The sequence below is a fragment of the Canis lupus genome, chromosome 1 (assembly GCF_048164855.1).
Source record: "Canis lupus baileyi chromosome 1, mCanLup2.hap1, whole genome shotgun sequence".
In the NCBI taxonomy this organism is placed as follows: domain Eukaryota; kingdom Metazoa; phylum Chordata; class Mammalia; order Carnivora; family Canidae; genus Canis; species Canis lupus.
Window position 1 is genome coordinate 49,885,235 of NC_132838.1, and position 24,846 is coordinate 49,910,080.

General features: G+C 36.2%; 1 protein-coding gene and 1 pseudogene across 7 annotated transcripts in view; one reads left to right on the top strand and one right to left on the bottom strand.

The window, feature by feature from the left end:
* WTAP (WT1 associated protein) overlaps positions 1–23,805 on the top strand; it is a 28,088-nt gene extending 4,283 nt beyond the window's left edge. For 5 of the 7 annotated variants that reach the window (XM_072829690.1, XM_072829656.1, XM_072829699.1 and 2 more), the window contains exons 2-8: positions 3,601–3,638; positions 5,891–5,946; positions 10,293–10,351; positions 11,752–11,879; positions 15,756–15,934; positions 20,967–21,121; positions 22,550–23,805. In XM_072829690.1, the coding sequence (XP_072685791.1) occupies positions 3,609–3,638; positions 5,891–5,946; positions 10,293–10,351; positions 11,752–11,879; positions 15,756–15,934; positions 20,967–21,121; positions 22,550–23,133 (1,191 nt within the window). In that variant the 5' untranslated portion in view covers positions 3,601–3,608 and the 3' untranslated portion in view covers positions 23,134–23,805. Of the gene's footprint in view, positions 1–3,600; positions 3,639–5,890; positions 5,947–10,292; positions 10,352–11,751; positions 11,880–15,755; positions 15,935–16,153; positions 16,986–20,966; positions 21,122–22,549 lie in introns of those variants that run through there. The other 2 variants (XM_072829714.1, XM_072829705.1) reach the window with 1 other exon arrangement.
* On the bottom strand, positions 13,706–13,822 carry LOC140609033 (U6atac minor spliceosomal RNA; annotated as a pseudogene).
* Positions 23,806–24,846: the final 1,041 nt, after the last annotated feature.

Below are 24,846 nucleotides of genomic sequence, written 5' to 3' on the forward strand. Positions count from 1 at the left end.
TATACACATTCTTTAAGTGATGTGTAATTAAAATTTGTCCACCATCAGACTTTTTAGAAAAGAACATAAACCAGTGTTAAAAAATTTAAAAACTTCCCGTTTAGAGTTTTAAAAATTGGAGATCACCAAGAATTCTGCAATGGGACTTAGAAATAGAAACAAAGACAGGAGCATGTTTTCATTGTTCTCAACCTCTGAATTATCCCTTCAGTTTCTTGGAGAAGTAGTGATTGAGTTTTTGTTTTTGTTTTTTTTTGAAGGGGAGAAGGAAACATAATTGCTTATTTTGTGCTAGTCACCATGCTAAAGATTAATGTTTATCTTTAGAAGTAGGTTAATAATTTGGAACCTTGGTGGTTGGTGATCATCCTTTTTGGGATGAGGAAACAGGCTCAAATTCTGCAGCATTTTTTTTGTTTTCAAAGTTTGCCACCCTCTTACGGAAAAGTAGGGTTATTAGAACTTCTTTAATGTTTCTCCTAGTCCTTTAAGTGCCCTTTAAAAACAGTGTAGCTTATTTGTTGCTAATTAAGCTTGGCAATTAATTTTACTTTAATGGAATAATATGAATATGTATTAAGAATGAACAAATAAACCTGGGGAAAGTGTCATGTTGCAGAGGCATTTAAAGCTGGAATTTATATTGAGTAACATCCATAATGCTTACGTTTTATAACTAAAATTCTGAGTAGCTGTAGTGCCCATTAGTTAACAGGTAGACTGCCTATCCACAGTGATAAATTTAACTGTTTTTAAACTGTCACTAAGCAGGCTTATCACGATATCTGTTACATTAGGTTTCACGTTTATTCTCAGAATTTTACAGTGGGTCATTTTGGTTATTTTAGGGAAAAATTAGATTGGCTTATTTAGCTATTATGATTTCAGTATTAATTGAAGCGAATTCATTTGTTCATACTTCCATTCAGCATACGTTTGAGTGCCTACTGTGGCATCGGCAGTGAATGAAAAGTTCTCATGGAGCCTATTCTATAATTGAGAGAAACAGATAAGTATGTACAATATCAGATCATGATAAGAACAGTGCAGAAGGGCAGCCCAGGTGGCTCAGTGGTTTAACGCTACCTTCGGCCCAGGGCATGATCCTGGAGTCCTGGGATCGAGTCCCACGTGGGGCTCCCTCCATGGAAGCCTGCTTCTCCCTCTGCCTGTGTCTCTGCCTCTCTTTCTCTGTATCTCTCATGAATAAATAAAGGAAAAAAAGAAAAACGATGCAGAAAAATAAAGCTTGATGTGAGATCACAGCAGGGATTGGCATGCACTATTTTGAGTGAGATGGGGAGCCTTTAGAAGGATTTAATCAGATTAGTGGCATGTATAGGTATACCTATACTAGTTAAATATGGCTAAAATCAATGTTTGCCTATTATGTCTTGCTCAGAGAAAGGGAAATTCCAAGGAAATGCCAGGCTTGATTTCTGGGTTCCAATAGGTTGCAGTCAAGTAGAGTGAATATACTTTAAACATACTAAAATAGAAGTAGACCTCTGTGGGGATAAACATGGTGAAGTTTTGTTTTCCAGATGATTGGAATCACTGGTATCGTGTTAGAGTCACCAAGCAGCTGTCTGTTAACTTCCAACAGAGTATAAACTGGGCAACAAGAGGTCTAAAGTAAACAGGGACCAATTTAAAGGAAAAAAAAAAATAGAAAAATATACAGACCTTAAATCATAAAGATATGGTTATATCTTCATAGATACTGGTCAAAGATTTGATCAACTTCAATAATTCAGAAAAAAATGACATTACTCAGGTTTTTGCTTGCTGCATCCAATGATAAGATTATTAAAGAGGGAAGAATTAAGCCAGTAATATATGATCGATTTATGATTTTTTTTTACCTAAAATGTGCTGAATTCTGTAACACATTGTATCTGGTCTGAAAATGAGGTTTTAATGGCAGTCCATGATTTAGTATATCTGATTTATAGAGTGGGAATTCTATGCAACAAAAAAATGGCATTGGAAGATTATGTCCTTCTGAGGAATTTCAAATAATATGAAGTCAAGTGGCTTTTAAAAGTTCAGTTTTACACTATAAATTCTTTGGCTAATTTTTTGAAAATTGAGATATAATTGACACGTAACAGTTTCAGGTACACATTATCGGATATTTGTGTATATTATGAAATGCTCACCACAAGTAAGCCTAGTTACCATCTGTTACCACATAATTAGAAAAATATTTTTCCTTTTTTCCTTGTGAAGACCTTCAAGATTTATTCTCTTAGCAACTTTCAAACATGCAATACAGTATAATTAGTTACCTTGCTGCACATCTCCATGACTTCTTTCTGTTTGGTTAAGTGTTTAATAGCTTGGGGTGTAAGAAGTATGGGTAAATAAAATAAATATAAAGGAAGTGTAAAATATAAGGGGAAAATTCATGACAGTGCTGTTGAAAATAAAACCTAGGAAAAAATTTAAATTAGCTTGTCACCTTATTTGAATATTAGGAAGTAACAGAAGTGTTTTCAAAAAGCATAAGAAGGGGATCCCTGGGTGGCTCAGCGGTTTGGCGCCTGCCTTTGGCCCAGGGCGCGATCCTGGAGTCCCGGGATCGAGTCCCCCGTCAGGCTCCTGGCATGGAGCCTGCTTCTCCTTCCTCCTGTTGTCTCCGCCTCTCTCTCTCTCTCTCTCTCATAAATAAATAAAAATAAATCTTAAAAAAAATAAGAAAGTTAATGAGAGTTCTATTGTAATCTATGGCTTGCAATAGAGTGAAATAAATTTTGTAAAAATGTATAAAACAAAAATTTATTAAAGCCAATTTGAGATACATATCCTGGGGCATGAAATTATACCTTAATAAAAAATTCCTATTTAAATATATATCCCGTATTAAGCATTGTACAATAGCGAATTATCACGATTATAGAATCTATCTACTGGGTTGCCTGGGTGGTTCAGTTGGTTAAGCATCTATCTTCAGCTCAGGTCATGATCCCATCCTGGGATTGGGTCCTGCATTGAGCCCATACAGGGCTCATTGCTCAGTAGGGAGTCTGCTTCTCCCTCACTGCCACTCCCCCTGCTTGTGCTTTCTCTATCAAATGATTACAATAAAATCTTTAAAAAAAAGATTCTGTCTACCTTATTGTAACAACGCTGTAAAAGGAAAGGCTTAGCAACTGGTACTACACTTCATACGCTTTCAGCGAGATGCCTGGGATACTGCCTGAGGTCAGTGTCTGACTTTAGCACAACGATGTCACTTCTGTAAGATCTCTCTCATGGGGGAGCTGTAAGAATGCATAGAAAAGTTGTATTTCTATCAATCCTTTATGGGAAGATCAATAGGAACGATATACTTTTTTACAAAGGATTTTTTTTTTTTTTTTGGTAACTTAAAAGCAGTAGTAATATAAGAAGTTAACAAAGGAGAAGGTGGATACAGAGTACATGGGAACACGGTAATATTTTTGTAACGTTTCTGTAATCTAAAATTATTGCTAGGTAATCTAATGGTTTAGTCAAAACTGAGTTCCCAAATAAATTTGGAAAAGTCAGTATTTCTTGTTGCTACCTTAACTGGAAGAACATCAATTGAATCTGTTCTCTGCCCCTTTTTTCTAGGATTCAAGATGACCAACGAGGAACCTCTTCCCAAAAAGGTATGTTTTTTTCCCACAGGTTTTTTAAGTCCTTTGAGGGGGCAGCAATTAATAGAGTTGAAAGGACATCTTTATTTGCTTATTTTTCACTCTGCCTTATAACACTACTAGCATTGTGGGTGTATAATGTACCAGACATTGTATCTTGTACGCAATGTATTTTTAGAATATTTTCAGTTTTTTTGGAAAACTTGCATTATAATTATCTCTGTGGTCTACTCTTAATCTTTACTATACAAATACTTCCACCTACATAACAAAATTTTTTCACAAGTTCACAAGTTACTACTTTTTTTTTTTTTTGGTACTTTTTAAATGCCTTTGTAAGGTAAAACCACTTTATTTTTCAACAAAAGGTTACAGGTAGTACTTAGATTCTTTCTACCTTTTCTTCTGAAGTTGTTTTCTAGTCTCATTTTCCCCCTCTTCTCTTTCCCTAACTTAATTCAGTTTAGTTACTATTGTACACACAGTTACAAAATAACATGGTTTCTAAAAGTAATTCATAATTCTTTTTTTTTTTAAGATTATTTATTTATTCATGAGAGACACAGAGGCAGAGAGAGAAGCAGGCTTCATGCTGGGAGCCTGATGTGGGACTTGATCCTGGGACTCCAGGATCACACCCTGGGCTGAAGGCAGATGCTTAACCACTGAGCCACCCAGGCATCCCACAATTTATAATTCAAAAGGGAAAGCAGGGTATGAGCTTATTAACCAGTGAATATTTAAATCAACAATTTAGATGATAAAGGATTATGGAAATTTGTCTTAAGTTTTGAAGTCAAATTGTTCATGAAATACGGAATTGTACTGTGTTTTAATCATCAAAATTAACTGTGTGCTTTTTGTTAGACTTCTAATACATATATATTTTTTGGTACAATGATTTTTCCCTCTTCTATAATAGTATGCTATGTTACTGGTTTGAAACATTTTTCTTATGGAGGAAACTGATAAAGCATTAATTTTATATTAATGCAGAAGAGGTACCTCACCTTTACAATCTTTATTTGGTATAGAGAAACACTTAATATTTCTTAATTCATAAAGCAGTTTCAGCTAGCTAGAGTATTGTTTAATTTTTTTAAACTTCTTATTCTGAAATAATTACTAATACACCAGAAGTTGCAAAGCAATGTCAGGGAGGTTTTGTGCACTCTTCATCCAGCTTTCTTCAGTGTTAATCTTGCATAACCATCAGAAATCTTGCATAACAGTATGAAAACCAGGAACTTGACATTCGTACAATACACAGAGCTTATACATGTATTGTGTGTGTAGTTGTGTAGTTTCATCACAATGTAACTTACTATAAGCACTACCACAAACAAAATAGTTAACTGAACCACTACCACAAGCTTCCATTTTGTCATTTTATAGCCCCATCCATCCCAAACCCTTGGCAACTGCAAATTGGTTCTCCATTTCAGTAATTATGCTATTTCACAAATGTACAAATGAAATCATGCAGTATATATAACTTTCTGAGATATTTTTTTCCCACCCAGTATAATTTCCTGGAGGCTTATCCAAGTTGATCCATAGGCTGTTTCTTTTTAATGGTGTGAATATAGTATTCCAGGGGAAGGGATGTGTCATAGTTTAATCATTCACCTGTTAAAGGACATTTGGGTGGTTTGCAGTTTGGGGGCTGATACAAATAAAGCTGTGAACATTCATAGACCGATTTCTGTTGGAAAGTAAAGTTTTATTTCTTTGAGATGTATGCTGGGTTGGTTGTGTGGCACATCCATTTTTAGTTTCAAAAGGAATTGCCAAACGATTCTCCAGAATAGCTGGACCGGCATTCTCACCAGCAAAATGTGAAAGTTTGGTTTCTCTACATCTTCCTCCAGCATTTGGTGTTACTACTATTTTTTAAGCCATTCTAATAAGTGTGTAGTGATAGTTTATTAGAGTTTTAATTTGTATTTCCTTAAGAATGATGCCTGTATTAAACAGTTTACCTTTTAAAAACAATAATACAAGTTTTTAAAAAACCAATAATATGTACTGAGCCATTTAATCTGAGCCTCTGGAGAGATTTTCTATGTTTCACCACAGAGCTCCTTTCGGAAGGATTTTATGTGTCTCCAGTAATAAGGGTGTTTCTAATAACAGAAAGGAGCAATTGGTGGATTAAAATGTTAAGATCCTATCTTTATGAAGAATATAAAAGTCATTGGCATTTAATATTTTAAAGCTTTAGGAAGAACAAGTCCGTTCATATTTTAATTTTCTTTATATAGGTTCGACTGAGTGAAACAGACTTCAAAGTTATGGCACGAGATGAGTTAATTCTAAGGTAAAATGTTCTTTTATCAAAAATATAAAATACTTTGTATAGAACATTGGGGTTCTAGGCTATAATTAATTATTTTCAAGTTAGATATATTTTATTTTTATTTTTATTTATTTATTTTTAAAGATTTTACTTATTCTTGAAAGACACACACACACACACACACACAGAGGCAGAGACACAGGCAGAGGGAGAAGCAGGCACCATGCAGGGAGCCTGATACGGGACTCGATCCCGGGACTCCAGGATCACGCCCTGGGCTGAAGGCAGTCACTAAGCTGCTGAGCCACTCAGGGATCCCCTATTTTCATTATTATTTTTTAAAGATTTTATTTATTTATTCATGATAGTCACAGAGAGAGAGAGAGGGGCAGAGACACAGGCAGAGGGAGAAGCAGGCTCCATGCAGGGAGCCCGACGTGGGATTCGATCCCGGGTCTCCAGGATCGCGCCCTGGGCCAAAGGCAGGCGCCAAACCGCTGCGCACCCGGGGATCCCCAGATATATATTTTTTTAGATTATTTATTTATTTATTCATGAGAGACACGGGGGTGGGCGGGGGGCAGAGACCCAGGTAGAGGGAGAAGTAGGCTCTGTTCAGGGAGCCTGACGCAGGACTCGATCCTGGGTCTCCAGGATCACGCTCTTGGCCAAAGGCGGTGCTAAACTGCTGAGCCACCTGGGCTACCCAATTGTTTTGTTTTTAACGTTAATGTATCCTGAAGTCATTTAATGTACTGTTTGTACATACTTTCTATAGTCTGTTTCTTTCTCTTTCCCTTCCTTCCTTCCTTCCTTCCTTCCTTCCTTCCTTCCTTCCTTCCTTCCTTCCTTCCTTCCTTCTTCTTTCTCTCTCTCCTTTCTTTTTTTCTTTCTTTCTTTTTTTATTCATTCATTCATTCATTCATTCATTTTATTTATTTTTGAGAGACACAGAGAGAGATAGGCAGAGGGAGAAGAAGCAGGCTTCATGCAGGGAGCCCGATGTGGGACTCGATCCCAGGACTGCGGGATCATGCCCTGAGCTGAAGGCAGATGCTCAACTGCTGAGCCACCCAGGCATCCCTGGTCTGTTTCTTCATTATGTAAACATTGAGGAAAGCATAACACTTTAGAGAACTGTAGTACTAGCTTGGATAACTTCTAGATTGCTAGGTAATGTTTTTCTTGCAGAGGGAAGATCTCAGAATTTTAACTTGTAGCATTTGTACTTCATTTGTAGAACCTGCTACAGGAAAGACCCTCTTCTCAGAAAGCGTTCAATTTAACATATATAGACTTTTTTTGAGGTCATTATTTAATCCTTTTCTGTTTAACATGTGAGAAAGTTAATAGTCCTAAAGGATGATGTGTTTAGTTTCGGAAGAAATTATTATTATTTTTAGATTTTTAAAATTTATTTATTCATGAGAGACACAGAGAGCTAGAGACATAGAGGTAGAAGCAGGCTCCCAGCAGGGAGCCTAACGTGGGACTCGATCCCAGGACCCTGGGATCACGCTCTGAGCCAGAGGCAGATGCTCAACTGCTGAGCCACCCAGGGGTCCCTGGAAGAAATTATTTACTGATAAGCAAAGTTACTCTTTTCTCATTAGCTATGACCTTGGTCAGTTCCTATAACTTTATATTCATTTTCCCATCTGCAAGTTAAAGGAGTTGAATTATTTTCAAAGGTTATTCCAAGTTCTGAATTTTTGTGGTTGTCTTATAAATGTTTTTGAAGAGCCGATCGTCAAGAATAGCATTAAGGGTATTTCTTTTTTTAATATAAAATGAAATCAACACGTTTTGTGCTGTGTAACTTAAATGTGTTCTGTATTTTATTACTTTGGGTGATGAATTTTTTTATATGATAACTTAGGTACAAAGAAAGTATTTTTCAAAAAAAAATATTTTTCAGGGCAACCTTTGCCAAATCATTGAACTTTTTTTCTATAGAAATATCAAGGGACTTTTACTTGAATAACTAAGTAAATTTAACAGGCTGGAAGCAGGGGAGCAAAAAGTGTTTTATGAGATAGGCATGCACAGATGACCTGTTCCATTGTTAACTAGAGTCTGATAATTTCTCACCTTCCTTAGCTACTCATCTTGTGGACAAACTTTTTATCTTCTTCATGCAAAGGACAGTTTTTTCGTTGCAAACATCTATTTTCCTGAACATGAAATTTAAATCCTTAGTAGTCTAAAGCACTCTTGTCCTCTCCTGCTGAAGTACACCCTTGCTTGTGATAATACTGCCACTCAACTGTTGATATTCTCTTAGTACCTCTGGTTAGTATGTGTAGTCTTTTTCTTGATTTATTCATAGGGGGAAAAATCAGTAATATAATCTTAATAGAAATTCATGTCAGGGATCCCTGGGTGGCGCAGCGGTTTGGCGTCTGCCTTTGGCCCAGGGCGCGATCCTGGAGACCCGGGATCGAATCCCACATCGGGCTCCTGGTGCGTGGAGCCTGCTTCTTTCTCCCTCTGCTTGTGTCTCTGCCTCTCTCTCTCTCTCTGTGACTATCATAAAGAAAGAAAGAGAGAGAGAGAGAGAGAGAGAGAGAGAGAAAAAGAAAGAAAGAAAAGAAAGAGAAAGAAAGAAAGAAAGAAAAAGAAATTCATGTCAGCAATTTCTTATGTTGTTACTTTTAAGGTTTATATTGTTGAGGTCGGTTTAACCTCTAAGGAATTATCATGTCTGACTTTTAAGTTAGTTTTTCCTCATTAATTCTCTTGGTGATTTTAAATTAAGTGCTACTTAATTTAACCATGCTGTGTGTTCTGTCATCTTGATAAAGGATGTTTCTGGTTAAACCTTTATATTTTTCTGTTCCTCTAATTTTTAAGACTTATTTGTTTTTTAGAGTGCATGCAAGCAAGAGCAAGCATTAGTAGGGAGAGAGGCAAAGGGAGAGAGAGAATCCCAAGTAGACTCCCTGCTGAGCAGAGCCTGGCACAGGGCTCGATCCCAGGACCCATGAGGTTCTGACCTGAGCTGAATCAAGAATCAGATGCGTAACTGAGCCATCCAGGCCCCCTCTAAAATTGATTGTTCTTATATAGGCTGCATAAAAGGCCTTTATTCATCCCCAAACACTGAGTGGTGAAACTCCTGTTTGTGTCCTAGGTTGTAGACACCATAAAAATAAGCACCCTTTGACTGAACAGGAGTGTTTTTGGAAAATATGGATTTGTTTAGTATGGAATTTTTTTTGTTCATTATGCAGTAATATTAATATATCTCCTAGCAAACCTGTCAAAGTTTTTGAGGTTTTATAGAAAGATTTTCTAAAATCAAAGGTCTGATTGACCTTTAACACAGGTTTGTACTGTGTGGGTCCACTTATGTGCAGATTTTGTACAGTATAGTACTTTAAATGTTTTTTTTTTGTTGTTTTCTTAATATTTCCTTTTTCTAGCTATTTCAAGAATATAGCACATAATACATATACAAAACAGCGTTAACTAAGTGTTTATACTATCGGTAAGGCTTCCATCCAGTCAACAGTAGGCTATTGGTAATTGAGCTTTTTGGGGAGTCAAAAGTTACACATGGATTTTTGACTCTGCAGGGTTTGTCACCCCTAAATCCCTACCCTGCATTGGTCAAAGATCAACTAAATTTTGATAAGCTGTAACTGAAGAGCAGCTTAAAAACAAAGCTCTTTGGTAATCAGGATAGCAGACAGGGTAGGTTACTTTTTGTTAGTTGCTTAAACATAAGACTCAGGACCTGTTTTCAACAATAATTGCCAAGCTAGCATAGCCTATATTTTGAAGGTAGAGGAATATAACAAGGAAGAAAAGTTCCCTCATACTCCGATAGTCTGTCATTTATGCAGATTGTTTCTGCCAAGTAGGGATGTTTTAAAGAATAGTCCTGGAAAATAGTATATTCTCTTTTCCTTTTTTTTTACAGGCAAAAATAAATACTACTTTGAACTGCTGCTTTGGTTGTATGTTATTTTCCGAAAAGAGCTAAGATAAGGAACCTTCAGTTCCTTATAATTAGGCACATTTCTTACGTGAACAGCATTTCTTAGGTGAACAGCACATTTCTTAGGTGAACCTATATGACTGAAAGTAGTAAGTTTTTTATTTAGTTTAAGGCAAATGAACTGACTCAAAGGAACATACTTGGTGTATTCTCAGCAGAGAACTTTTTTCTGTATTTTCTTTTACCTAGTTAATGTAAATTGAGAAGGAATAATGAAGTGACTAATTTTATTATTGGTTAAAAATTACGTAGTGAAATTCTTGGCATTACTTAAATTTATAAATTTATGGGTGTGATTTTCTAGTATATTTAATAAAAGGAATATCAACATGACAACTAATACATGGACTTACTTTTGTACTAGGTGGAAACAATATGAAGCATATGTCCAAGCTTTGGAGGGCAAGTACACAGATCTTAATTGTAAGTTTGAGTTTTAGCTTCCTGAAGATTATGTGAATATCTCCTTTTAGATTTTTGTAATAGACACAAGATAATTGGTTTTTCTAAGCAATTGTAATTTTTAAGTTTTTATTTAAGTAATCTCTACATCTGATGTGGGGCTCAAATTCATGACCCCGAGATCAAGAGTTGCACACTGTCTTCCAGCTGAGCCATCCAGGTGCCCCTAAGCCATTGTAATTTTCATTCAAGCATTTTGTTAAAGAACTTTCTCAAGCACTCACTGTATTGCTGCTACGAAATAGATGAATGAACCATGATCCTTCTTCTTGAGGAATTCCTACCCAGTCACTTGGAGAAGACCCGACATATAATAGCATGGCCGTTTTAGTAGAATTACATATAAGTGTCTGAGAGTAGGGAAATTCACAATTACTTGAAACTTTCCTTGATGTGTCCCTGATTCCTTCCACAGAAGAATTGGAAGTGAAGCATGAATTACTAGTCTTAGAAAGGAGGTACATAAGAAGTAGCACCTAATAAACTTGTAAGAGCTTGAAGTGTAACAGTAGGATATAGTACAGATTTACAGGGTTTTCAAAACCTGAAAAATAATACCAACAAAGTGTATTAATTTTAAGACCATTTTAGTTTTGTCGCTTTTCATTGTTAGGAATAACATACTATTTGTTAGTATACAAAGCAATTTTGTTTTCCAGGTCCAGAAAGCTTGATACCCTGAAATTTCAATTACTATATGACTGTATAATAATTCTTAGGTATTAATATTGTGAAAGCTTCTTTTTTTTTTTTTTTTTTTTTTAAGATTTCATTTATTTTAGAGAGATAGCACATGCATGCACTGCATGTGCGGGAGTTAGGGGGAGGCACAGAAGGAGATGGAGAGAATCTCAAGTAGATACTGAGCAGAGCACCATGAGGGTCTCAGTCTCATGACCCTGAGATCATGACTTGAGCCGAAACCAAGAGTCAGATATGCTCAACTGACTTAGCCACCCAGTGCCCCAATATTGTGAAAGCTTTAAGTGATAATTGTGCAGTTATTGGCATGTTTACATTGGATAGGTTAAAAATAGTATAGTCAGGACTTCGTGGATATGCTATAAGATGCAGATAATGAAGTTGCCCATGTTCTGTTGGAGGTAAATTGGACAATAATAACAATTCCATGTAGTATTAGGTAGTATTAGTACACCACTACCTTCTAAAAAGTGCACTCATGATCAAGAACAAATTTCTTTGTTAGTAAAGTAGTTAGGATAGAAACTAAAGACTTGGTGAATTTTTTTGCCCTTGTTTTTATTATCCTTAAAGGCAGTCAGAACTTTATTTTGAGTAGGTCCACTTGATCTTGCAATTATGTTTCATAATATTTCGAAAAATTTTTTTTTAATCATCAGCTAATGATGTAACTGGGTTAAGAGAGTCTGAAGAAAAACTAAAGCAACAACAACAAGAGTCTGCTCGCAGAGAAAACATCCTTGTAATGCGACTAGCAACCAAGGAGCAAGAGATGCAAGAGTGTACTGTAAGTATTTCAAATGTTTTGAGTCTTTTTGAGGAATTGGTTTTTAGTCTACACTATTAGGTATATTAATATTTAGCTAATTTTATAAACTTAATTATAAATGAACATTTTGTTAGGGAGACAGGCTTTGAGCTATAAATACACTAAAATTTTAGTAGATCACCCCATTGTTGAATTTAAATTATTATTATTATTTTTTTTTTTTGGTCAAGACTTTGTTAAAAGTTTTGAGTCATTCTCTGGAATTTCCATGATATGAGAATCAGTATGTTGATCCCATTATTTTTTTTGATACCTGAGGGCATGAGGAGCATTTGCTTCTAACTAATAAGCAAACTCTGTCCTCTGCTCTCCTTACCTCTCTGTGTATAAAACTTCTTTGTTAGTATCAGCAATCTCTTCCATATCTGCTTTTAATGTTACAGCTTTCATTTGTAGTATTTGCCATGTCTGAAATCCAGTGGCATGTTTGATCATTTACCTCTAGTTGAATTTAGATTCAGTTACATGCTGTCTTCAATAGTCATAGCCATTCCATCTTAGTGTTTTGTATATATGTTATGTGAAGTAGAGGTAGTTCGGTTTGTGTTGTTCTAATTTGGAAAAATCTGAACTTAAACATTTTTTTTTTTAAATATAAAGTAATCTCTATATCCAACATGGGGTTCAAATTCACAATCCCAATGTGTGTGTGTGTGTGTGTGTGTGTGTGTGTGTGTATATATATATGTATTTTTTTTAAGATTTTATTTATCCATTTATGAGAGGCACACACAGAGAGAGGCAGAGACACAGGCAGAGGGAGAAGCAGGCTCCATGCAGAGAGCCCGATGTGGGACTTGATCCTGGGACTCCAGGATCATGCCCTGGGCCAAAGGCGGACGCCAAACCGCTGAGCCACCCAGGAATCCCTATATATTTTTTTTCTTAAAGATTTTATTTATTTGTTCATGAGACACAGAGAGAGGTCAGAGACACAGGCAGAGGGAGAAACAGGCTCCATGCAGGGAGCCCGACATGGTACTCGATCCCGGGGCTCCAGGATCACGCCCTGGGCCAAAGGCAGGCGCTAAACCGCTGAGCCACCCAGGGATCCCTAACAACCCTGATATTGAATTGCTTGCTCTTCTCATTGAGCCAGCCAGATGCCCTGAAAATCTGAAATCTTCTTGAATTCTTTTGTGTAATCTCCATTGATTTGATAACATTGTTTATTAAATCTAATGTAGAAGGCAATATTCTGGTCATTGGAGACTCTTCTATCGGGTGCAGTCCTATTCCTAATTGTTTTCTCACCAAAACATTTTTAAGGCTCAATCACAGTACTGTTATTTCTTAAAATTTCTTTTCTTAATAATCCCACACCTTCTCTTTCTGTAATTTCAACTCTTGACCACCCCAGCCTTTGGTTATTTTATTTGGACACATGGTTCCAAGAAGTCTTTCCAGTAGTTTGAATATAATTTTCTTTTAATTATAACACCCACCCCATCCCTTCAGAAAATTTTTCTCCTTAGATTTTCATATTTAATGGAGTGGGCACTATGTCTCTAAAGTACCCATTCTCAAAACTCTTTAATTCTTTTTTCCTTTTTCTGATATTAAGGATTCTAGATTGTACCTAGTTTTAGGTTTGTACTTAAATGGCACTCTGTAAGATGTTTGTCACATGCAAAGGATGACTCTTATCTTCAAAGTGCTGTTAGTAGAGTGTGAATGGACGGTGCCAACAGTAATATCTTACTATACCATTATGTCTTGAATTTTTTCTTCGTGCGTCCTACCATTGCCATTGCTATCCTATTTCATGTACTTTTTTTTTTTTTTTTAAACAGTGCTTAGAAGCCATGCGGTAGGTGGCAGTGCCATAACCGTATGTCTGTCATCAGGACTTGAGGGCCTCTTCCATCCTTGATGAGGGGAGCGCTCCTTTCATATAACACATAATTGTACTTTTTACACTTACCTGGACAATATATATATACTGTTGACTCATTTCTATTTTATATATACACTGGTAGTTTTGATCCATATCATGCCTGATCAGAGACTTTGGTGTGATGCTTTATCACCCTTTTGTCTTTGTGTCCCAGGTTTCAAAGGCTGTTTCAACTAGAACCTAGCCACTTCCAGTCATATTTTTTTTTCAAAGATTTTATTTATTTGATAGAGAAAGAGCATACACAGAGGGAGAAAGAGAAGCAGACTTCTCTGCTGACCAAGGAGCCTGACCCTGGGCTCCATCCCAGGACCCTAGGATCATGACCTGAACCGAAGGCAGATGCTTAACCAACTGAGCCACCCAGGCACCCCTCCAGTCTTTTTCTTTTTCTTTTTTTTTTTTTCTTTTTTTGCAGCTTTCCCCTGCATAGGTCAGCTGAACAACTCATTTTCAGTTACAGAGTAAGGTTTTGCAGAAAGTGCAGCAAGAGCAACAATACAAAGAAAGTGCAAGATTATATGTGCAGATGAGAGCAGTTTACTTTGTAAACCTAAATAGTAACTATGTCGCTGTTGGAAAGGCATGTTTTCTTTAGGGATCACAGGATGTGGTATATACTATATGACATGCTTTATCCTTGTTCAGTTATTCTAGCAACTGGTCTTATATTGAATAAACAGTTATACTTTTTTGTTTAAAATGAATTACTTTAAAAAATCTCCTTAAACTAAATAAATTACTTCTGTTTGCTCGGTGAAATAGTAAATGTATTGTCAATCCAGATATTTACATTTTTTACTAAATTTATGATACAAATGAGCAGTTGGTTGTTAACTTTAGTCCTATTTAAGCTGTAGTGTGCAGCAGGATTTTGAATCAAATCTACTTTGGGTGTGAAGAAAGTAATGCATTTAATTCTAATAAACTGTATTTCATATTTTAGAAATGTATTTTTAGTGTGCTAGTAAATAGTACAACTGAAGTCGAAATTGAAGGTTTCATATGTAAGTAGAGGGGTTCTGGTGTGGTGGAAAAAGCCCTAGACTGGGAGTCAGGAGGCTTATTAAGAGCTAGATTCTAGTGTCAGTTTTGGCAGTGAGCCAACTGTATCTTTGGATAGTTAGCTTATTTAATTTCAAAAATAAGGAGTTTGGATGTGGTCAGTCACCTTCTACCTATACAATTTTGTCATTCAAATCTACTCAAGGTAGAAATATATTTTTTGGCTTAAGGTGCTATTTATGAAGCTGTAATGCCAACTCATGTAAATATAAGCACTATATATTTTTAAATTTGGAAATACAGATAAGTAATTTAAGTTATAATCTTGTACTTGGTTTATTTTTAGTAGACTTATATATAGAATAATTTCCATAGATACAAATTGGAAAGTGTGAACCACTGTACTTTTTTTTTTAAGATTTATTTATTTAAAAAAAAGATTTATTTATTTGAGAGAGCGTGAGTACACAGTGGGGTGGGGCAGAGGAAGAGAGAAACTTCCCGTGGGCTCATTTTATGACCCTGAGATCATTCTTAGCCGAAACCAAGAGTCAGATGCTTAACCAACTGCGCCACCCAGGTTCCCCTCACTATACTCTTATGTAATATTTGACACATGGCTTTTTTCTAGTGGGTGTCAAAATTCTTAGTAAATATAGCACTGATTTTTTTTTTTTTTTTAAGTATCATTTTGGTTGCAAAGTAGGATGTAGCCTTTTTAAGGATTCCAGATATGGAAATGCAATCAAAGCTTTAATTCCTACATGGATTACCTTAAATAGTTGTTTATAATTTGTACTTTTTCTAGAGGATGTTAAGGTCAAAGGGGGAAGGACAAGTTGATAAATTCTATGAACAAAAGGGACTTTATCCCATATTCCTATGACTGTTTTCTTCGATTTGGTAGTAATTGTTTGTTTTGCTTTGTACAGACTCAAATCCAGTACCTCAAGCAAGTCCAGCAGCCTAGCGTTGCCCAACTGAGATCAACAATGGTAGACCCAGCGATCAACTTGTTTTTCCTAAAAATGAAAGGTGAACTGGAACAGACTAAAGACAAACTGGAACAAGCCCAAAATGAACTGAGTGCCTGGAAGTTTACGCCTGATAGGTAAACAAATCATACTCCCCAGTCAAGACTTCCCTGACAGTCCCACTACGAGAAAGCTGTGGTGGGACAGCCAAGTACTCGTTTCCACACCAAGACTCAGACTTTTTGAGCCAAAAAAAGCCACATTCTTATACTATCCAGCTTGTAATGGTTAATGTAAAACTTACCAGATGAACCTTGTGTTTCAGCTTTTTTTTCTTCCCCCTCCCCTTGCTTCAGAGGCCTGATGGCGTCGGACTATTCCGAAGAAGTGGCCACCTCCGAAAAATTCCCCTTCTAGAACATGTAGACACTTGAGAAATGTTTCTGTTTGAAGAAAATAGAGGGAGAAACAGAAGTCTTAAGTCTGTGGCACACTGTGTCTTCAGACAGTTTGGAGGAATGAAAACCTAGAGATTTAAAATCATGAATTGAACATGTAAAATTCCAGTAAAATGTAAAAATGGAATACGCATCGCTCTTAACCTTGAGCATAGTGACTTAGAGACACTGTATCTCAGGTTTGCCAATAAGACTGTGGACTTCGTGATTGTTGTTGAACTTCTGGGTCAAAACTCAAATGAGGTGAATTTTGCCTTTAAAGAGTTTATTTGCTAAGAACCAATTTAATAGTCACGAGAGAATCAAATAATAGATGTCAGTACAAGTAGTTCATATATTTAACCATTTAGTTTGGGGCTCTATATTACTTGATTGAGCCTTAAATCAATGTGGTTTTAATCAATGGTTTGTTCTTTGAATGGTTGCTAATGCTGTAGATAATCTTACTGAGGACTGTACAAACAAACATAAAGGTGTGGTATCAAACTTCAGGTTGAAACTGTTTGAAGCATTATAAACATTCATTTCACTACTAGATTGTATAAGGATATTGGCTGTGATGAGACTCACTGCGTTAATTTTTTCAGTAGTGAAATTAAATCCCCATTCCATTCAACAGGCACATGTTGAAAGAGCATTGTCGTTGGTGTTAATGGGGGAATGTGTTTCCTTCATTGTATTTGGGCCTTTTGTATTGCACTCTTGATATTAAATTAAATGTGCCTTGAAATAGTTGTTTTTTTTTTTTAAGTTCAAGGAATATTATGATGATTTTGTTGTACTTTTAACATTTTGATTTTGGGGGGCTGTGGAGAGCAGATTGATTTTGGAAAAATTGTTGCTGTGCTCTTCAAAGTGAAGGAAAAGGCTCTGTGTCTCATTTTTAAAGACCTACGTTTTTCCAGCTGGTATCATAAAAGACAAGGAGGTTTGACACTTGTTACTTTTTGACACCTTGTCCCAGGATATTGCAGTAGAAATTAATGTGGGACAGCTTCACAGGGTGCCTGCCAGAAGATTGGGGAAATAATGTATTGAACTGTGGGCTGGCCTAAGTGAGACATTCTGTGAATTGGAAAAAAAAAAAAAAAAGTATAGTGATCATTTCTAGCAAATTCATTTGATCATTTAGATAAATGAGGCATTATTTTCTTCATGCTTCCATCCAATCCTGGAGGTGAATTTTTTTCGTCAGATCATTCTATAAGTCACCAATGCGAATTTTCACTTGGTGATAATGGAGTCTAAGATGAGTGGAAGATATATGTTCCAGATTGTCCCAACGTTTAAGTGCAGTTTTAACAAGGGTGACTTAAGTTCTCTTAACCATTCAAATCAATTGTAAGTATCTTATGTTTGTGCTTTAGGGAACTGATTGTGGGGCAGAGGGTGGGTTGAAGAAGTGGTTTGTGTGACTTTACAGCAAGAGATCCGCTTCTAAAATTCTCACTATTTGTGGGGTTGGAGGGTAAGTAACCAAATCTGTTTGAAATTAGCTTATTGTGCCACATTAAGGCATTTGTATATATTTCATGCCATTTAAGATCACAGTAGAAATGGCCTCCGTATTTTTAGTAGGTCGAGAAATAATTCATAAAATGTATTATTAACATGTACGCAAATTTATTAGCCAGCATCTTTCTTTGCTGCTTAGTTTAAGAGTCACTGTGAGGTCTGTGGGTTTTTTCTTCCTTCTGTTAAAAAAGTTTTTTAATAAGATAATACATATTCCTGTATAACATTGGAACAACACAAAGAAAGGTGGAGACAAAAAGTGAGAGTCACTCCTGGATGTGACCCTGCCCTTCTCCATCCCTCTTCCCCATTCTGTTATCCAAGAGCAGTAACCACTGTTAAATTTCTTGGGTATCATCAAGATAATTTCTATGCATATACAATCATTATATATATGTATATTACACATATATATATATATCAATTTTAAACAAATGTGAATGTACATAACATAGATGATTGCAGCTTGGCATCTGTTCTCTCTCATACACACACACACTTACCCTTTGCACATTTTTTTCATTTTTAAAGTACATTTAGATTATTTCATTTTTTATTGGTTACGTAATATTTTCATTGTGTAAATAAATCATTAATTTATTTTAATCACCTGTAAATGGATTTTTGTTCTGTAAATAATAGGCTATGAATGGTACTATAAATACATCATTAACCTGAAACAGTGCTCGATCAGTACTGTGTTTGGAATAATTCAAATAGAATGGGTTGTGGGCCCCTTTCCATTTTCCTATTCTAATTTTGAAAGAGAAAGATTGTCTGAATTATCTTCTCTGCTTAGTTAAAATATTCCACACATGTAACAGTGCATATATTTTAGAATATTTAAGAAAGATCTATTTTAGTTATTTTGACAGTTAATGTTTTGCATTTAATCTTTGAGGTAATTGTGTGTACACCTCTCAGATATCCTGGCCCCCTTCCTCTCGTGATCATGAAGCAATGTATAGCATGTGTTCTTTTTTATAAATCTTTCTCTCAAAATGTTTTCTTTCATATTTTCTTTGGAATTATTTGATTTTAGGAATGGGCTGGGGGGAATTGTAATTAAAATTATTCCAAAGACAGTTACTTGTAATTGAACTCTTAATCATTTTGGGGGATGCAATGAACACATAAATTTTACATGATATGGTAAAATGACAAAATGTTTAAAGAACAGGTTTAAGACTTGTTTCAATAATCACTAATTTTAGAAGTGATAGGATTATCTTAGAGCAGGCTTTTATAAAAACGTATGACTACAAATGAAACATTTTTTGTATTGATACTTCATATGAAATTAAGTTAGGTCACAAATTAATGTATTGGTTTTACAGTATTTTTTTCTAACCTCTACTAAATTCACTTAGGAGGATTTTCAGGTTAGTTGGAAAACACTGATGCTGTAGACTTTGAAAGAAAACAGAATTGTGGGAGCATGGGCAATAAAGCGGGAGGAGTGCCACTCCCTGACAGTGGTACCTATCTCTTAACTTCTCATTGGATTTCTAAACTCCCATTCATTGGAGGCCAGAAGCTGAGGGTGCTAATGGAAAATGACAGGTGGGAAAGGGGTATCTGGAGCTATGGTAGCAATAAACAAGAACACCAGCTAATAAAGTTGCCATATAGAGAATAAAACCCTTAAGTGTTTTTACCTGAGACTGCTTTGAGCAGCAGTAACCCAGGTCTTACTTTGTGCCACAGATAAATTTAAATTACAAACTTGTTTGAGTTACATTAGGGTAGAATATGTACTATGGGTAAAACAAAAAACAAAAACAACAGCACTGAGTCAAGGAATGAGAATCATTTATAAAATGCTCTCCTTTTAAGACTGAAGGCTTACAATAGGTTCAGATGCATTCTGAAGTAATACATCAGGCAAGTGAAAGCCCCAATAAATGGAGGAAAGAACAGAAAGTGTCAGCAAAAAATTTTTTTGACTGGTTAGATCTTTCTGAATGTTAACACCATCATGAGGATATCAGACTGTCCCTGGTGGAGTGTGCAACTCGATCTTGGGGTCGTGAGTTCAAGGACCACTTTGGATATAGAACCTACTTAAATACACTTTAAAAAAATACCAGGCTGTCCCTATTCAAGTATCAGGTAACCTCACAATTATGTGCTTAAATCAGATCCCTTTAAAAGTGATCATTTCTCTTATTATTGAGGCTAAAGAAGTTGTTTTATTGAGAACTGTTGTTAAGACTGATTACATTTTTGCACTTGCTGTGTATGTGTGTGTACACACTTTAGAAGATTGCACTAATACTTGGTAACTAATTTGTGGAAAGTTTGGTGCTCCCAATATCTGCTCCCGTGCAGATACTTAAATATTTGCATTATTTGTAATAACCCAAATCTCACTTTTCTAAAGATAATCTTTTGTAACATGAATAAAATCTTAACCACGTATTGATATTAAATTTTTCAAAACTTGTTACCATTACGACAGCTTAAAGCTTAAAAAAGTTAAATTAGGGACTTAACTAAAAAAAAAGTTAAATTAGAGCTTAGTGGATAGAAATAGTCTAAAGGCTCTTTTTTAAAAGGATCTTTAGGGATGCCTGGCTGGCTCAGTCAGTAGAGCATGCCACTCTTGATCTTAGGGTTATGAGTTCAAACCCCATGTTGAATGTATAGATTGCTTAAAAAAAAAATCTATTAAAAGTTTCTAAAAACAATTACTGAGTATATGCCTCACTGCAATAAACATCCTTCTGAGAACTGCCTATGAATAGGCACTCTTATAAAATGCTGCTTTAGCAAAAATAAATATATTCTATGTTATCACATTTACCTTTTTAAGAACTTTTCTGTTCCATGAAACTGAGTACCTTAGTGTTTTATTAATACTGGTATATATGAGGCTTGCCTTAATTAACTGGCTTGTTTCCATTTCAAATAATAATTAGGGGTGAAAATAGAGATCAGAATCCTTATTAGTGTAATAGAAAATGTGGCCATTTGGGTACTTTTTGTTTAGGGTTTATTTTTGCTGCTGTATTGGCAAAATACTGAAATGCAGAAGATGGACGTGTTCCAGGACAGAAGATGGTAATTATAGGGGAGGCATCTGCCGTGACAGTTATATTCTGTACGTGTTACATCTATTGCTGTAATAATTGCAAGCAAACAAGGTTATAGACACTTGTCTTCATTTTGTGATGGATGGCTCTTTCCTTTGCAGCCAAACAGGCAAAAAGTTAATGGCGAAGTGTCGAATGCTTATCCAGGAGAATCAAGAGCTTGGAAGGCAGCTGTCCCAGGGACGTATTGCACAACTTGAAGCAGAGTTGGCTTTACAGAAGAAATATAGTGAGGAGCTTAAAAGCAGTCAGGATGGTAAGGGGTTTTTTGAAAAGTTTGATTAACTTTGCACTGGCTTTTAAAAAGTTGCCAGGCATGAATATTACAGATTAGATTCTGTATGTACTAATTTGTGCTGATGATTCTATAAAATTATTAATGGAACATTTCTAGTTGAGTCAGCAAAGCCATTTTAGTGCCCCCCCTCACCCCCCCCCCCGCGACTTTCTTGTTTATTGTGCAAATTTCATAAGTTTTTGGATTTTTGGGGGAGGTGCAATTTGGTGAAAGAAGGCACTGCATACATATACACATTTATATTCAGTATTTAAAAGGGATTATCTCCATTTAATCACTTTCCAAGTGTAAATCTTGGCAGTATTTGGCTATTTCTTGTGGTCTAGAAATCAGAATTGATTGTACCTGTTAAGGTCCTATTGAGTGAATAAGATGTGATATTTATTTATTATTTAAGATTTTATTTATTTATTCATGGAAGACACAGAGAGAGAAGCAGAGACACAGGCAGAGAGAGAAGCAGGCTCCATGCAGGGAACCCGACGTGGGCCTTGATCCCGGGTCTCCAGGATCACATCCTGGGCTGAAGGCAGCTCTAAACCGCTGAGCCACCAGGGCTGCCTCAAGATGTGATATTTAAATTTGTTCAAGATAAACTGAATTTAATTGTCAGCTGCTTCCTCCGCCCACCCCACCCGCCTTTTCTTGGGCAAGTGTAACTGAATTTGAGGAAGATGATTAGTAACTAAAATACCTGAACTCTGGAAATTAAATTGAAAATGAATATATTTGACAATTGTAAAGATCGGTTAGAATACCTTTTAAAGTACCTTTTCAAAGTGATAGTTGTTAGCTCTTACTATATGTAAACATAGTGACTAGGAGATTTTTGTATAGTAATGAAGGACTTTCCTTTCCCAAGCTTTTTTAGGAGTAAGTGGATATGTGAATTTTATCAATTTTCAAGAGTTATTTTTTCTGATTTTTGCTTTTGTTCTAGCATAGGCCTCTTCGGAGCATTAGAGGACCCACTGCTCCCTAGGGCTAAACTTGCTGTGGAGCTGAGATAGACAGTAGCTAGGGGGGTAAGGAGGAAGGGGACTGGCCATGTGGGCCCACAGGTAAACAGATGTGGAGTTGGATTTGGGATATAATCAGTTGTATAATATGGCTAGATTTGAATCAGTTTTAACTTGTTTGCTTTATAAAACTATTTTAAGCATGTCTCCCCCCCCCCCAAAAAAAAGAACCAAACTCATTCTTAAATGGCTATTTTTAAATTTGAAGGAAAATTTTAAGATATATATATATTTTTTTAGAATTGTGTTCACGTAAACATTTATTGACTATCTGACTTTGTGATAGGCATTAATAAAGTCTGTTATAAATCTTTTAAAAATAAATGTTATAAGAATATTAAAGTAGGTTTGACTCTCCTTTGCACAGAACTGAATGACTTCATCATTCAACTTGACGAAGAAGTAGAGGGTATGCAGAGCACCATTCTAGTTCTTCAGCAACAACTGAAAGAGACGCGCCAGCAGTTGGCTCAGTACCAACAGCAGCAGTCTCAAGCTCCAGCCCCAAGTACCAGCAGGACTACATCTTCTGAGCCTGTAGGACAGGCGGAGGCCACAGGTAAAGACTGCAGTCGGCTGGCCAACGGACCAAGTAATGGCAGTTCCTCCCGGCAGAGGACGTCTGGGTCTGGATTTCACAGGGAGGGGGACACAGCCGAAGATGACTTTCCTTCTTCTCCAGGGAATGGTAATAAGGCCTCCAACAGCTCAGAGGAGAGAACTGGCAGAGGAGGTAGTAGTTACGTAAATCAACTCAGTGCGGGGTATGAAAGTGTAGACTCTCCCACGGGCAGTGAAAACTCTCTCACACACCACTCAAATGACACAGACTCCAATCATGACCCTCAAGAGGAGAAAACAGTGAGTGGGAAAGGTAACCGAACTGCGGGTTCCCGCCACGTTCAGAATGGCTTGGACTCAAATGTAAATGTACAGGGTTCAGTTTTGTAATATTTTTTCCAGCAAATTTTTATACAGTGTCATTTAATTTGGGAGAGGATACTGTCCAGAAAATTAACGCATACTTTTGTCACAATTTGCCTTTTTTTGTGGGTGTGGTTTTTTTCTTTCCCTTTTTCTCCCCCCTCTCTTTCTTTGCTTCAATACCTCTGCCACTTTGGAAATTGTAACAGTTAATTACCTTGAATGTTGCTAACAGGACATTTTGTGTAGGGTCAAGTTATTTTTATATGAGTTAATGTGAAGTTGTAAATGGAAATCTTTCCTTAAAGTATAACACAATGATGTCTGTATAAATCTGTGTCTATCCTAGAACCTGTGCTGTGTAAGGGCATTCTTACTCATGCTGTTATTATACTTATGCACCATTCAGACTTGTTAGAGTAGATGTGGGTTTATGACTGCCAAGTTTGCCCAGTACAGTAGTTTTATCACTAAAAGTTGGACTTGCTGATGGAGTCCTATAGTAGTTTCAGTGTTAGATACAGTTTTTTCCACCATACATCCGTGCATTTTCTCTTTAGGTGACTGAATGTTTAAGAAATTTGTGTGCATAGTTACTCAGTTTTTATGAACTGTTGTATCCTGTTAATGCATATTGCTCTGTGACTCCAATATATCTTACCTGTACTGACCAAACCTAAATAAAGATTTTTATTGTAACCGCTTGCATTAGTTTTTTTTATTTGTATCTCTGTGTTTAGCATGTCATTTATTTTTATTGAATTGATGAATTTTTACTCATCATCCTTCAGCATACCACAGTGGTGAAGCTTAAGTTCATGCATCAATCTTGATTGTGCACTTAGTTTTTTTAGAAATGTATGCTTTGGGGTGTCAGGTCAGCTCGGTTGGTGGAGCGTGCAACTGTTGATCACAGAGTTGTGTGTTACAGCCCCACACTGGATGTAGAGATTAAAAAAATCTCTAAAAACTGTTTTGCAAGATCAACATGGAATTTAGGACTATAAATTTTTTTTCTGATTTGTAAAAAATCATAAAATATTCAAATATTCAGAAAAGAAGAAAATATGTAAGTATTTGTCAGGTTTTAGTTGAAAAGTACAGTTTGTTTTTGTGAAATGATTTCACGTAATAGGGATATCTGTATAGTCAGTGATGTTCATTTTAAAACATCGGCTAGGGATCCCTAGGTGGCGCAGCGGTTTGGCGCCTGCCTTCGGCCTAGGGCGCTATCCTGGAGACCCGGGATCGAATCCCACATCGGGCTCCCAGTGCATGGAGCCTGCTTCTCCCTCTGCCTGTGTCTCTGCCTCTCTCTCTCTCTCTCTCTCTGTGACTATCATAAATAAAAAAAATAAAAAATAAAAAATAAAATAAAAAGTCACAAAAAAAAAAATAAAAAAAAAATAAAACATCGGCTACATTCAGGTCACAATCTCAGGGTGGGTGAGATCAAGCCCTACGTCGGGTTCCGTGCTCAGTGCACAGTCTGCTTAGAGTTTGTCTCTCCCTCCGGTCCTCTACCCCCCTTCCACCCCCCATTTTCGCTTGCTCTCTCTAAAATAAATCTTTAAAATAAATAATAAACATTGGCCACTGCTATTGATTTATATTAATAACATGCCTGCTGATGTTACATGGTTAAGGCTTAATGGGGTGTTAGAGTGAAGGGGAGTATGTTTTTAAGATTCAAAAGCTTGCTTTGTTGTCTTATTTTAAACATTAAGTATCAGTGTATGG